General features: G+C 37.5%; 1 protein-coding gene across 1 annotated transcript in view; it reads right to left on the minus strand.

Moving 5' to 3' along the window:
• Nucleotides 1-427: 427 nt before the first annotated feature.
• The window catches only part of LOC577766 (microphthalmia-associated transcription factor), a 58,097-nt gene continuing 43,480 nt past the window's right edge, over nucleotides 428-15,044 (minus strand). The window contains 7 exon segments of the mRNA XM_777978.5: nucleotides 428-2,634; nucleotides 3,170-3,317; nucleotides 3,945-4,020; nucleotides 5,211-5,270; nucleotides 5,273-5,399; nucleotides 7,296-7,400; nucleotides 11,738-11,941. Coding sequence (XP_783071.4) covers nucleotides 2,113-2,634; nucleotides 3,170-3,317; nucleotides 3,945-4,020; nucleotides 5,211-5,270; nucleotides 5,273-5,399; nucleotides 7,296-7,400; nucleotides 11,738-11,941 — 1,242 coding nt within the window. The 3' untranslated portion in view covers nucleotides 428-2,112.

Below are 15,044 nucleotides of genomic sequence, written 5' to 3' on the forward strand. Positions count from 1 at the left end.
AAGGTTATCTATTTACAAAGAGTCCTGTTTTATTTGTTACCATAGCAACAGCAGATTGGGAGTGAGGAACAGACTTCCATCAACCTTGTGACGATGTGCCAAGCACACTTCAAATTCCACCATTGGCCTTTCCTATCAACACTTTAAAATAAAAATCCCACTCAAGAGTGCAATCAGTGTCCCTCTTGCATGACTTTAAAAGTTTAGCCACAACAAAGGGATCCAGCAAAACGAAAATCATAAGACAATTTTGCACTCGTTCTACAAAAAAAATCCTTTAAAACAAGAATATATATAGAAGATGCAGATATACATGGAAAACAATTATGGAAAATGATAAAAATAATGAGCATCGGTTATTTAAACTTTACAATGTACTTGTGTAAATTGGATTTGTTAATAGTATTTCAAAAAGTTGATTGAACTTATAGCTATCCAGCTACATGAGTCTAAAACCAGAACATTATTGCTAAGTCTAATTTAAAATTGTTATCATTTGGCTTACATGCATATTAAAAGAGAGTGTATATACTCATCACTATCTTGTATGTACACATATCTTTGATATTAATCTCTCTCTCTGCAAAAGATAAATGCCAATATCGTCATAATAAGGTGTAAAAATAGTAGCTCTGTAATAATCTGTACATGCTTTAATATCTTCCACTAAAATCTATCTGAAAAAAATATCAGATGTGGTCTAAAAGTTTACACTCCACACACATTGCATAACAATCTGCTTTACAGTGTGAAACTCTCAGAGTTCAATCTTTTCTGACCAAGATTGAATGGCAAGTTTGTGTTCAGAATAAGTTTTGTTGAACAAAACTTACAAATCATACTCTACGTTCTATCTACCCTCAATAACAAAGAACAAATCAAACATGGTACCAACACAAAACTAGAAGATATAACATGATATTTTGCTTACATGTATAAACCTTGCTTAATAATGGATCTATGGGACAACTAAACAAGCAGTATTAGGTAGTATATAACAATACATTACTTTCAATACTGCACATAAAAACTGTTTACAGCATGCATTGGCAACCTCTCTAGTTTAAACTCAGAATTTCAATGCATAAATTTCTTTCATGCTTACTATAAATAATCCATGATTAATTCAAATTGGTTTACGCTGACAGACTATGGCATATTATATCCTAGTCAGAATTAACTGAGGATAAAGAGAGACCAAAACAAAAACAGGAGAGTCACCTCAAACAAACAAAACAAGTACATGCTTCTAGCATTCACGAAATCTTTACTTAATATAACACTCTATAACATATGCAGAATAAAAAAATTGGATAAGCCTTAATATAGATTTATAATTCAAACATTTTTACTATCATTTTCTTATAGTTTCACATTATTTCAATGCAATTTCATCTCCATTTTTCAAGATGGAATTCAGGATGGAAAGCTCACATACGGGAAAGCATTGTATCATCAATTGAACAGTCTACGTCATGGTTTTATTTGATTTGTTTCTACCAGAATATACACAAATTCCCCACAAGGTGGTATAATTTGTTACATTCCATGGTTGCTAGTACATTAATTCATCATTTCTCATTTACTCCTTCTATCTTTCCCCATGCACTTGGGGCATGGAGTTACAATAGCTACCAGCGCCATTTTGATAACTTTTTTCTATTTAATGTGAATATTTTTTTGCAATCTTTTTGTTTCAATAACTTTTTTGAAACTTAGAATATTTCTTCGGAATGGAAATTAGGAGCTCTAATAATTTCATATTATAATCTAGTTCTGTATCCAATTAAACTTACATCGTACCCCCTCACCTGCAATATGTCAATGATCTATTAAAGTCGACTGTATCAATACAACTGAGAGATGTAAACCAGTTACACCTATCATTTACGTTAAGGTTACAATGGCTCCCCATGGTAAGCTATCCATCCTGTTTTATTAGCTCAGTGGTAGATTCACAGCGGTGGCAAACCACCGCCGCACACTTCTTTATACATCTCACCGACCAGCGGGAGTAATCAGTCCCACTCCTTAAGTTTGGTGTTGGTTTGGAGTGGATACCTTCACGTCCTTTTACACACGGTGTCTGTGGTACACATAATGGTCACAAGGTTACGATAGGAAGTCTGTGTTGTGATGATGGTGGTGCTGCTGGAGACCATCGGGCAAGTCATCGAGGCTTGTCAGGCTCGATCGTCGGCTGCTGTGCAGGGAGGTGGCCATGGGAGACTGAGAGAGGAGCGGATCACCCGACGGAGAGTCCGCATCGCTCTGGATGTCGTCCATGTTGGGCGTGCCAGCCTCGCCCATGTAGTTGGTGGCCTCAGCCGAGAGTCCGTTGGCATAGGTACTGCCCGGGCTGTGCTGATGCTGCATGAAGACCTGGTTATCGGTCTGGAGTTGGTGCTGCTGTTGCTGTTGCTGATGATGCTGCTGTTGTTGTTGCTGATGTTGCTGCAACTGATGCTGTTGCTGCTGAGAGAGTGGTGGACATGTTCCTGGTTCCACCTTCACTTGGAAGTCAATGTCAGATCCTTGAAGACGCATGAACTCTGATGTGATAGCCTCTGTGCTTGTATCATGACTCAGAGCATCTGAGGTGACATTGAAACGCTTACATTGCATCTCAAGCTCCTGAAACAATAAGATAGAATTGGTTTAAATATTCACTCATTCAAATTCAAATCATTAACCCATTATAAGCAATTAAAGCTAATTTCACAATTTGAATGTACATCCATTCCATTTATGGCAGTCTAATATTCTTCTTCTCCCATAAATTTGCAATGTTTTGCAAGCTCTACTCACTTGTACATTCTCCAAGTTCCTACTAATAATGTCACTTGTTGGAAAAACAAGAGGCCCCATCCTCCAAACCTTTCTATTAATTACAAGTAAAATGAATCTCTTTGTCCATCACTATCTTCATCCAAGTGTGTAAACAAGGTATAAACAAGGGATTAAAAAAAAAAAAAAGGATAACCACTCTTTTGAATAAGTAAAATTAACAAAGATTTTTGACCATCATAAACGTATCACTTCAGTGCAAGTTGAATGCTACAGACTTCGGATACAGCATTGGCACTGCAAACTGAAGATTAACGCGACGAATGGTCAGAGGACCCCTTGGACTCTTCAATCACCATGGTTACCCTTTATGCCTGCCTACCTGTATCCTAAGCATCATCCTCCTATTAATGGTCTCCAACTGTTTCTGTCTGCCTTCAATTTGCTTATGCTTGGACTGGTCCTTCTGCATCTTACGGATGTAGTCTACCGATGACTTGAGGATGGTCCCCTTGTTCTGTCTCTGGTCACTGCAAAGAAATGGTTAGGTAAAGTTAACTCATGGACTGCTGAATCCCAAGGCTTAATACAGAAACCATCTGCTCTATACTGCACAGTGCTCCCAGGACAATTGCTAACCGGGTCAATTTAATACACTACCTGAATTTCAAACTTCTCAACCCTAGTAGATCCAGCACTAATCTTAACCTTAACCCTAATCTCAAAACATGACACTAACTTCATCATTGAAACACCTAGTACCCTATTAAAGGCAATTGGATTATAACAATTCAGAATAAAACCATTTTTATTTAGCAGAATTCAAAACTTATTTAATTGATTTAACCTCAATCTCCTTGAAAAAAATGATGAATTGCAGATGCATGATTTTTAAGAAAGACAAAATCCAAAATGCAATGATTGGTCCAAATATTGCCAAAATGTCTAAGTTTAATTGATAATCGAAGTCAGATTGATTGGTATGCCTTTAACCAGGATAACAGAGAGAGCTTTGTAACTAAGGGAACATACATAACATCCATGCCCAAAAGTTGCATGCAAAAGGCCCCACTGTTTCATTTTGTTTTACACAGGCATGATATTTCTTGATTTCGAAATATTTTTCTTTAAAAAATAGAAATATCGGTCAAACTCACGGGTCCAGATGTTTGGGGATGAGGGTGCCAAGTTCCTTGATGCGATCATTGATGTTGAATCTTCTCCTTCGCTCAACTGTATAAGGAAGAGGTGACAGTAACATGAAAATTTGTGCTGGACCAACGTGAATGTGTATTACGAGAGGGTATAAGAATGGAACATCTACATCAAACAGAGTTCATCTTTGGTTTAAATACACCAGCCAATATCAAGGGGTTAAATAAATGTTTGAATTTGCCTTTCAACACTTTTTTACCTTTCAATTAAGGCGGCGATATAACATATAGATTACTCATATGTAGCATGATGTGGTGGTACAGCACATTTTTTTTAGGTTAAAAAATGTTTCTCCTACAGGGATAGACACAAACAGGTGGATGACATATTTTGTAAAGACTAATTGTTGAGCTTTTGGCTGATTTTAGGTGGGAAAAATACTGTTCCTGTATGAGCGTATATATTTCTATGGCCTTCTAAAAGTTCACTAGAAACAACTGCCCTAACATTTGACTCATACGGTTAATATCAATGTATAGTATATTGAAAGGACTACATCCTACCATGTGGCAACATATTACACCCCAGTTGAGAGAGACAACTGTAGATAAAACAATTTGTCTTTAAAGTGGGACTGCACTACTTGTAGCTACATGCACCCTCTATATAGGGCAATTCCACGGTAACGGAAGGACACTCAGACAAGATTTTTGAACTTCAGGTTCATACTAAAAGAACTGTTTTATTAGTATAAGATGTGAAACAGTACAGATATAATACCTATATAAGTGCCTTTAATTCTCCCAAAAAAAATTGTCATTATAGTTAAGTAGTTTAAGAATGTGCATATTAATTATCTCGGTAACGGAAGGACATAAAAATGGACATGGTTTTTCCAGTTAATTAGTGTTTATCCAAACTTTGTGAAGTTGATGAAGCTTTCCACTTGACTGAAACACATTTTGTTCCCCATAGTTTAATACATACTAATAAAACATTTCTTTTAGTATGAACCTGAAGTTCAAAAATCTTGTCTGAGTGTCCTTCCATTACCGTGGAATTGCCCTATAGCAAACATTGCCTAAACAGTACACGTTGGTCCCCCATGATCCCCTCTTTCTCATGTTAATTGAGAGCTGCTTTGAGGAGATAACCACCTGTCAGTGACCACCCTGGGAGGTCTAATCCCTCCTGGCCAAACAAGTGCAGACAGGCTTAAACATAAATTTCAAAGAAGATCCAAACTATATTAGTCAATAGTTACTTACTCATATTGTGATTATCCTTCTTCTGTCTCTCTTTGGCATGGGCTCGGACATGTTCTTCGGGTAAGCCAACGGTTCTGTTTTGACCTGGTTCAGTTCAGGGGGGCAAGATGACGACTGCTGGTTGGTCATGTAAGGCGCCATCTTGTTGTTCGTGAAAGGGGAGTCCAGAAAGTTCTGCGTTACGGGCATCTGCGAAGATCGAGAAGGAAACCATGAGTGTGAATCTAGAGCATTAGACTTCTATTCATGCAATCAACCGACGGCATCAATGAGATGCAGGGAAGAAGCATTGTATTATTATTAGGCTATCAATATTTGATGTCTTGATGAGTCAATTGACTTTCTCTTTCGATGTAACTATATCCTCCCATGCTCCAAATAACAATAGAATGTGAGATCTTGAAGCAAGAAACCAGGAAGCTTACACAATACTCAGTCACATGATATGAACATCTAGCCATCATACTTCAAAGTGGATCATATAGATCTTTTAACAAAGGCAAACACTTACAATCTCTACATCGCGTCATAACTAATTTCTTATTCCATATACTTACAGTCATGCACTCTATTTAGAATCTACTGGCAACTTTGGTTACTATAATAATTTGCCTTGTATAATGGCTAATGCAATCTGAAATACTAAACATAGATGCATGTACCAGCTTATCTATTCGGCTTCCTGTGGATATGATTACATGGTATGGGATGTGTCTGTGATGCATGTACCATTTTTGTTTGCATTTTCACAGGTGTGCCCTCTACTTAAAGGATTATGTACAAGGGTGTGACTAGCACAGGTCAAGAGGCAACTAATGGGACGGGGACGGGGTTGGGGTAGGAATGAGAGGTATGATTCAATATTTTGAAAATAACAGTTGACTGTGCATCAATTTGGCTCAGCAGGTGAGAATGAAACATCTCTGGAAGTTGCAAGTTTAGTGAAGGAAAATCATTGTCCATTTTCAATCAGAATATTATGTATTCTGTTCATCCAAGAAACATATAACCCTAAATCAGAGATACCATCATAACTATAGGATAGATTTAAAGGATTTAAAAGGAATTCCACAATCTTATTGCAATACCTATGAATGAAATGTTGCTTTCTATTACTTTTTTAACTGATTTCCGGTTGTGCATTTTAATAGTATCCTAAGACATTCATACAGTTATCAGCATTTTATGCGGCATAAAAGATGAATTGCTTGAATTGCATTAAAACGCCTTCCGATTACATAAGGTATTCCAATTTCCCCTCCCCCTCACATACACACAAATACACACACACACCAAGTATCTGACAGCTGTTGTACTTGTGCAAACTGGAAACCCAATGTAATTAAGCTTTACAAGTATATGAAAACTGATAGCTTGCTCGCTCTGTAAATACTGTTAGAGATAAAATAACACTTAATATTATAATGATGTCAACACCAATGGCTATGACAACTCTTGATTGCAACTAATATAGTGTGTGTTATATTAAGTGGATGTGAGGCTAAACTATTCATGTCGTTTTATACAAGTTTTGGTTTCATGGTAATATAAGAGAGAGAGAGAGAGAGAGAGAGAGAGAGAGAGAGAGAGGAAGGGAGAGAGGAGGGAAGGGGGAACGGATAGAAAGGGAGAGGGAAGGAGGGAGGGAGGGAGGGAGGGAGAGGGAAGGAGAGAGAGAGAGAGAGAGAGGGGGGTGGGGGACAGAGGGAGGGAGAGAGAGGAAGAAGGAAAGAGAGGGGAAGGGAGGGAGGGAGGAAGAGCCAGAAAAACACATCTTGGCATACATGTAAACCTATTCTATAAAATGGACCAATTTAAAATGATAAAAGTTGGGTGTGTTTAAAAGAGGATTTCTTTATATTTGTGTTCATCATAAGGTTACCTTGCTTATTTGGATTTATTATTCATGGTTGAATTTCCCTTTTTTTAACAGAACAGCTATATCAATACATCATAATTTTCTAAATATCAAATAGATGTATGATTAAACAGAGTTACAATGTTAAAAACCATGCACATACAGGCACAATTACAAAACAATCCAACATAAATGTAGGATTCTCTACATTCAAATAGGGGACTTACCGTGTTAGGCATTGAGAGTTTGTTGGGGTCTTGGAAGTATTGTGTCAGAGAATCGTCTCCTAGGGCTGACTCCAAATTGATGACTTCATCCAAGATGTCATCCACCTGAACAATGATAAGAAATGATGCACATCATTAATGCAAAAACTCATCGCAGACATCAACTCTAATGTATTTGCAGATCACAACAAGTATATGTACATGTAAGTGTTACATGTGATTTTACAATGAAAAATTCCACATAATTACAAAAGTAATAGGTGTACACATCAACGCAAATGCATCATCATTAGCACAGTAGAGTAAAGGAGTTATCCCTCCTTGGTAGTATGTAGAACGCGTGACGGTGCTCATAAATTTCTCTCTCACATTTTACCTCTTTTACCTGATATGTTGAAGAGCTTTGAAATATTATACTCATAGGCATCTTCTGGCAGTCACTATCCTTCACATAATACCCTATACTATAATAATCAGGTGCCATATGCTATCGCATCAGTCGGTCACTGGAGAGTGATCTACATGTGTTCTTGGCTAATAATCTATCTGGTAAGGGGGTGGAGATTTGAGGGGAATGATATTTCAAGATTTCCTTGTAAACCCTGGTAGGCTAGGCTGGTGGCTGGCTGGCCTGGCGATTCAATCAGCGATTGTGCAGGCCTTTTCGCTGCGACCCTTTTCATGCCTCAGTAGAGACGAGATAGAAAAAGGGGGCGTCGACAGGATAATGCAAGGGAAGGAAGGAAGTAGAGAGGAAGAGCAGTAGTCGGAAATGGTGTTGGTGGTGGAAGTGGTGGAGGTTGGAGGGGTGGTAGTGGTAATAGTGGTGGAGTTGTTGTGGTGGAGGTAGTAAGGGGGGAGCAGTAGTAGTGGTAGTTAAAGTAGTTGAAATAGTAGGGCTTGTGGTGGCGGTAGTGGTATTTTTTCTGGTAGTTGTAATGTTAGTGCTGGTGGTGGTGGTACTGGTTGTGTAGGGGGTACTGGTGGTTGTAGTAGTGGTGGAAGTAGTAGTGGTGGTAGTGGTAGTGGCTGATTATTATAAAAACATCTTTCAGATATACCATCTACAACTCTCTCCACAAATTACTGGGAATACCCCATGTACGGAACAAAGGAAGTAGGAAAATAGCATAGACTTGGTGCTTGGTTGGGTAATCCCTTTGGCAGCTCACCCAGGAAGCTATACACTGCTGACACAATAGCTTCACAATTCACACCCAATGATAATCGAAGGCTAGCTGAATAATTTTAAATCCTTACTTAATTCCAAATCATCCATGGTCCTATCAATCCCAAAAAGAACACTTTACACAAAACAAACAATAACATTAAAATCTGATTCTCCAAAATCATCATATCTCTCCCTCTTCTTACCCCTCAGAGGCAATACTGTCCAATACTGCCACTGATACTGTATGGTTGGTAGCCTACCCCCTGGATAGTGGCTCGCCTGATTGACCAACTAGAACATCCGATTACAGGTCATAGCTACGCTTGCAGTATACCATAAACATGCCATCATTGTGTAAAGGAATGAGTTTATTAAAATTACAAATTTGGGGTATACTATTAATAATAATAGCAGCTTCATCCATTTTGGACCTTTTGTTTTATGATAGTAACCACTGTTCATTTTTTTCTTCTTTATATTGAATTCTGAAATAATAATTTCATGAATACCACCCCCGAAAGCACACATTGAATGTATCTTTTAAAAATTTCAACATAGATTCTAGTAATATAAAATAAGCAAAATCATATAACACTTTGATTGCTTTCTTCATCTCTTTGCATGGGTGCTCATTTGCCACATGTGCAATTTTACACAAAACAACAGGCACCAATTGATAGACATATTGCTTTGTGTAGACACAACGGGTTGCAAAATTACCCATTTTCAGTCTTGATTAGCTCAATGACAACCCTCAACACAGGAATAGATTAATCTTGCACTGGATATGGTTAAATAATATTGAATCCTTTGGTATATACAATGTGACACCGGGAGATTATTTTTTGGGGCATTCAAAGAATTAATCAAAATGTGAATTACTGTTATGCACATATGGCCCTTACACTAGCAGGTTGTAGTATTAAAGGGTGGTGGCAATAGACCAAGACCACCTGGCACCTGGAAAATATCTGATTTTTCTCATTTTTACATTTGGCTAAGGTTAACAAATAATTCTGTAAGATGAGCAGGACAATTATATAACCATGCTCTTGAAACACGAGAGACCATAAATGAGATTATTCAATTTCTTATACAAGTATACTAAAACACAAAGGAGTATGAAAATATGAAGTTAACCGATAATGCAACACATACTCTATAAGGTTTGTAAAAAGATGCACAAAGAGAAGTGATTACATAATAAAATTCACTTACTTTTTCTCCTTTCATATCCAACTACAGCTCAGATAATTTTTTTATTCCACAACTTCCTTTTGTACATATTACCGAGTGTTATGAGCAGAAAGTAGCCATTCTAATTAAATAACACTGCCAATGGCATTCCGGCACAACCCTCAATCCAAAGATCAACTCAGCTAGCCAAAAAGAGGTATGCAATATCAATTCATGAAGCAAGGGACTTTGCTCCGTAACTAAACACCAGAAATTAGATCAAGGACAGAATAAAGACTAAACAATTGTATTTGTTTTTCTTAATTTGCTTCTTTCTTCAGATTGGCATTTACAAGTTTTTGAGGTGGGTGCAGCCAAACTGTGGTAAAGTTTCAAGTTTGTTATAAATGGGACTCACAAATTTCTATGATTTGATCCAAAATTTGTATTGTAGAATTGTAGTTCAATTTTTCCCCTTTAATAATCCCAGAATATTTTAACATGTCAGTTTTATTTTGTTCCCTTTTTGGGGCCGGGGGGGGGGGGGGGGGGGGGGGGGGGGGGATTAAAGTTGAAATCTACACTTTACCTTCAAAATTATACCATGATTCTCTTTTTTTCCAAGTAATATATTAAACCTATCCAAAGAGTGATACACATTGATGATCAACAGCAGGGAACTTCACAACCCATACCAAGCACTTTAATCCATGATGACAAACTTTAAAGATAAATTAGCAAAATTAACCCGCAGCAAACAAGGTTCAATGCAGACCCTGAACTAGGCAAGGACAACTGTTTCAACAAATGCCCCCCTGAGTGTACATACTTATGCTATTGGAAAAGTGTTTTAACCTAGCTTCATGTAGAGGTCAATGATAAGGCCTATCTTGAGCATATTTGACTACGCATTACGCTGATTAATATGAGAGATAGGAATTTACTTCAAGGGAGAGTCCAAAGTTCCCTGGCAATATGTATCATATTTTGTCTATCCATTCCAGCACTTTATAGAAACAGCTCCTAAAACATTCAAGACAGTAACCTTAAAGGTAGAAAATCTCTTAAGCCAATAGCAGAAAAGGGAAAAGATATATAGAAATCAAGCGAGGAGTTTATTAAAGAAGCAATTTTAATACAAGAAGAAAGTAGTGAACAATCGAAAGGTGCAATGTACATGTACACGTGTTTTGATTCAACTATATTGCAGAGAGCAGGAAATGTCTCACAAGCATTAAGAAACAGGAAATCCCATTACAGCTTCTTTCTCTGAAAGATTTATTGTTAACAGAGGCAGAGGACAAACAGATTACTCAAAAAGAGATCTAACAAAAATTAATCATCGAGAGACAATAAAATGTTGATTGTGAGGCCAGACCAGTTTCTTGTACGTAGAGGAAGAGACTTGCATCCTCATCTTCATAACAAAGTCCTGGAGCAACTCTCCTAATGAGACTGAACCATCGGTAGCAACTGACCTATGGCCATCTACTGTCCTGGGACCCATTCCAACAGACACGGGTCAGGTCTGTTTGTGATGGCTGGCCGGAAACAGGTCGCACTGACCCATCATCTTAAACCCCCTTGCCCCCTCTCTGTCTGGCATGAATCCTGACTTACAATGTCTCCAGGTTAAGGCCACTCAAGCTTCTGTTCCTTGGTCAATCACGATTTGGTTAACTTTTACCTCAACACACTTGTTCTTAAAAACACATGTTTAATTTGTTTTGACTAAGGGTCCCCCATTTCCGTACAAGATAATATCTGAAACCCTACCATGGCCTAGCCATAGCTCCTTGATGTTGAAATTCCTTCAATATGTTTTTTCTTGTAACAATCATAAAAAATCCTGACTTTAATACTGTACTCATCTTTTGTAATGTTTACATCGGGTTTTAAGTTACACAAGAGCGGGACCAACAATAAGTTCTGAACCTTATCAAGCAACTCCCAAGTTAATAAGGGTTCAGAATAATTACTTATATTTATCTTTCGGTGCTGTTTTCTTGGGATACTGATATGGTACTGTAAGGACTGGGCATCCTGCAGTGGGGGAAATAGGCATGGACCTAGCAAGTAACCTTGAGGTACTCACCTCTTGTGATGTTGACATAGGGCTGTTGGGAACACTTGAGTGTGAACCACTGATTCTCCTGTTGTTCGGTGACTGGGAGGATGACACCATACCTCGCATGTTGTTTGGGTTGGGGTTGTTCTGGTTGGACAGGTACTGTTCCACCTGCCGTCTCTGATTCTGCTGGAGATGGAATCTGGTTGGGTTCTCCAGTTTGGTATTCACCTGCAGAAATACAGAATAATGGACATATTATAATCATCTGCTTCTCATTGAAACAAATTCAATCCCAAAAGAAAATTGATGTTCAGTAGGAATGAACAAATGGGACTGGACATATGAGAGAGAGATAACATGATGCCTCATTCCGGTTTCTTAAAATCTGTGTTTGAAGATAAGTCAGAAGGAACTTTATCAAAAGCAAGGAGCATCTGGAAAGAAAACATCAAAGAGCTGGAGCATGCACTTAATGAACACAAAATCATTCAGAAATATCACCATAAATTTGGACTGGGCTATAATACCAATATAGGGTATTTACAGATTACAAATTGGTTTTTCCACAATTGGTGAAATAGAAAGCACTTCCTATTTCTGACAAAAACAATGGGCTCTTCCTGGTTTGATCTCACTGCTCCTGTAACAAAAGACACCAGGCATGGTGGGTTGTTTTCCTATGGAATCATGAAAAAAAGACAAATATCAGTGGAAACAAAATGAATATACATATAAATACTAAGGAATGATATTCAAGGGGCAAGAACAGGGTTCTGGCTAATCTCTTGTTGTTCTGTTCTTCTGAAAATAAGAATCTGCTTTCCCCAAGGATGTTCATCTGGAATTTAAACAAAGAGATAAAGAAACTATGAATTATTATAAAAAAAGGAACTCTGTATCAAGGCACATAGACATGTTTTCATTACATTATAACAAAATAAAAGACATCTGAATGCTGGATAAATCCAGAAATTGCTTCATCAATGGACAGATCACAAAGGGTACATTGTACCAGATTGTTCGCTTTGATACAACCAAATTTTGGTTGAAAATTGATAACTTTTGGGGTATATGTATGAAAAAATTGCTACAGAGTGGTTGTGAATACTAATTATTAGCAAACAGAGTGGAGTTGATATCTCTTGGTTCGAGGTAAATTGCCATATTGATGACTACATTATACAGATAATGTGAACAAGAAAAGTATTAACGACTAATCAATTCTAATTAAGGAACATTTTAATTCTACCATCCTGTGTTAATTACTACATAATATCTACACTTAGAAAGAAACATACCAACAGATATATCCAAAATGGGTGTTTGAGAGAGGACACAAAACTTGATTGATTGTCGGATAAGAGGGGATCTATATATCATAAAATTCGCTATCAAGGTGGCAAAAGTCCCAGTCGACACAACTTTCACTTCTCATTAATGAACAAACAAAATTAATTGAAAATGAAAGGCAGGATAAAGAGACATGGGAATACAGAAGGAAGCCATGGTCCATGGAGCTCTCTATCAACGGCAGTTCCATACATCCTGTCCCCATTCATTCTTCTTCTAACAGTTAAGCGGCCCATCAAGGACACTTTGTTTACAAATTTCGTGACAAAATCAAAACATAAATTTGCAAAAGAGGTTCATAAAAGGAAATAAGAAATGTGGATGGAGGGAAGGGGAGGGAGAAAGTTTATTAGCATATCCTGTGATGCCAATTTGAATCAAAAGATCACGTCTGAAAATACGATGAAAAGCGAAATTTGATAACTGACCCCCTGAAAATTAAGGAACTGTCTTATATTAACAGGGAAGCTGTCTGATTATCGTTACTTTCCTTCCTGACCCTCTATGATATACTGTTTTTTAAGTGTTTTGGGTAACAGAAGTTTTAAAGTTTATTATGACAGTTATTGAAACTCTGGGTGTGATTCATAGTCAAAAAGGATATTTTGTATGACAATAAATTAAGATATTAAAAAAGATAAAGGGATCTAGGGATAAAAGAAACAGAAAGAGTCATTTACAAACTGAGAGAGACAGGGAAAAGACAGAGAGAGAGAGGGGGGGGGGGAGAGCTAGTGACAGGGCAATAGAAAAAGAGAAAATACAGAGAGGGGAAAGAAAGGAACATATGTATTTAAGAGGAGGAGAGAAAAGAAGAGAGAGGCAAAGACGAGGAACAGAGCAACCTAAAGGTGGGATTGACATGAAAACCTTGTCTCATGATGTGGGTGATGTTTTTTAAAGAGTAAGTGTTATTCAGCACATTTATTTCCTTCTTTATTTTATTTATTCATTTTTGACCAACATACAGGGTAAGTCACCCCCAATATGATAGAGACTCATCTTAATAATCAGCAAAACAGCAGAGTTTTAAAAAAAACAGTTAAGGAAATAACATTTCAAGACTCCTTTAGACCTCCGGACATTTGAATTGCGAGTAAGTTCTTGAGACACACAAGAAAACCAGATTATCTAATGTTGCTATCTTTGTCACCGTCTGTTCCTCTTAAAATGGATTACAAACTCTATGGGGTTAGGTGGGATGCCCTACTAAAATAATTTGGTATTATTTCTTAGCCCAGTTGTGACACACCAGGGCTTGGCAGACAATGTGTTAATCTCTCTTTTCCTGTCACAAAAACCCCAAGCTCCTTCCCCAACTTGGGTGTCTAGACCAAGAAAACTCCAAGATAAAACGGTCTTAAGTATTTAACAAAAAAATTACAGAAGTTACGAACTAGATCCATGGCTTGGTGGAGAAAGTAGACATAAAAGTAACAATGATATCTATAGTAATAAAATAAAATGTATAGATAAATGAGCCTCCTGTACCACAACGAAATAAATACTTGAAAATGTGACTTCTAAAGATTAAAGAGGTTCAAGGTGTTGAAGGGGTGGGGGTGGGGTGTATGATAAACTAACTCTCATGGTAACATTATATTCTGTAAAGAACCAGAGGAGCATTAATTCTGTACAAATTTATATGAGTTAACATCCTTCTGGCGTTAAAATAGACGATAAGGAGTAATACCAAAGTCATTAAATCTTCCTAAATGGCCCAATTACTTCATAAAATTTTATCGTAATGACCACTTCATAAAACAAGAAATCAATCCCTGTGCATGATAAATCATTCAAAGTCCAAGTACAAAGTGCCATTGTTTCTGGCGTGGAGTGTGAACCCTGAGTGAACCCCATGGTGGTAGAATACAACTTGTTTTTTCCTGTTCCCCGTAATCCCCTCATCAATGATGTGTCCCTGATCAAGTACCAGTCATCGCACTAATCGCTCCAAGCACGGTAGCACCCGGCCGCCTGC

This window comes from Strongylocentrotus purpuratus, unplaced genomic scaffold (genome assembly GCF_000002235.5).
Source record: "Strongylocentrotus purpuratus isolate Spur 01 unplaced genomic scaffold, Spur_5.0 spur5_scaffold_6, whole genome shotgun sequence".
Lineage (NCBI taxonomy): Eukaryota > Metazoa > Echinodermata > Echinoidea > Camarodonta > Strongylocentrotidae > Strongylocentrotus > Strongylocentrotus purpuratus.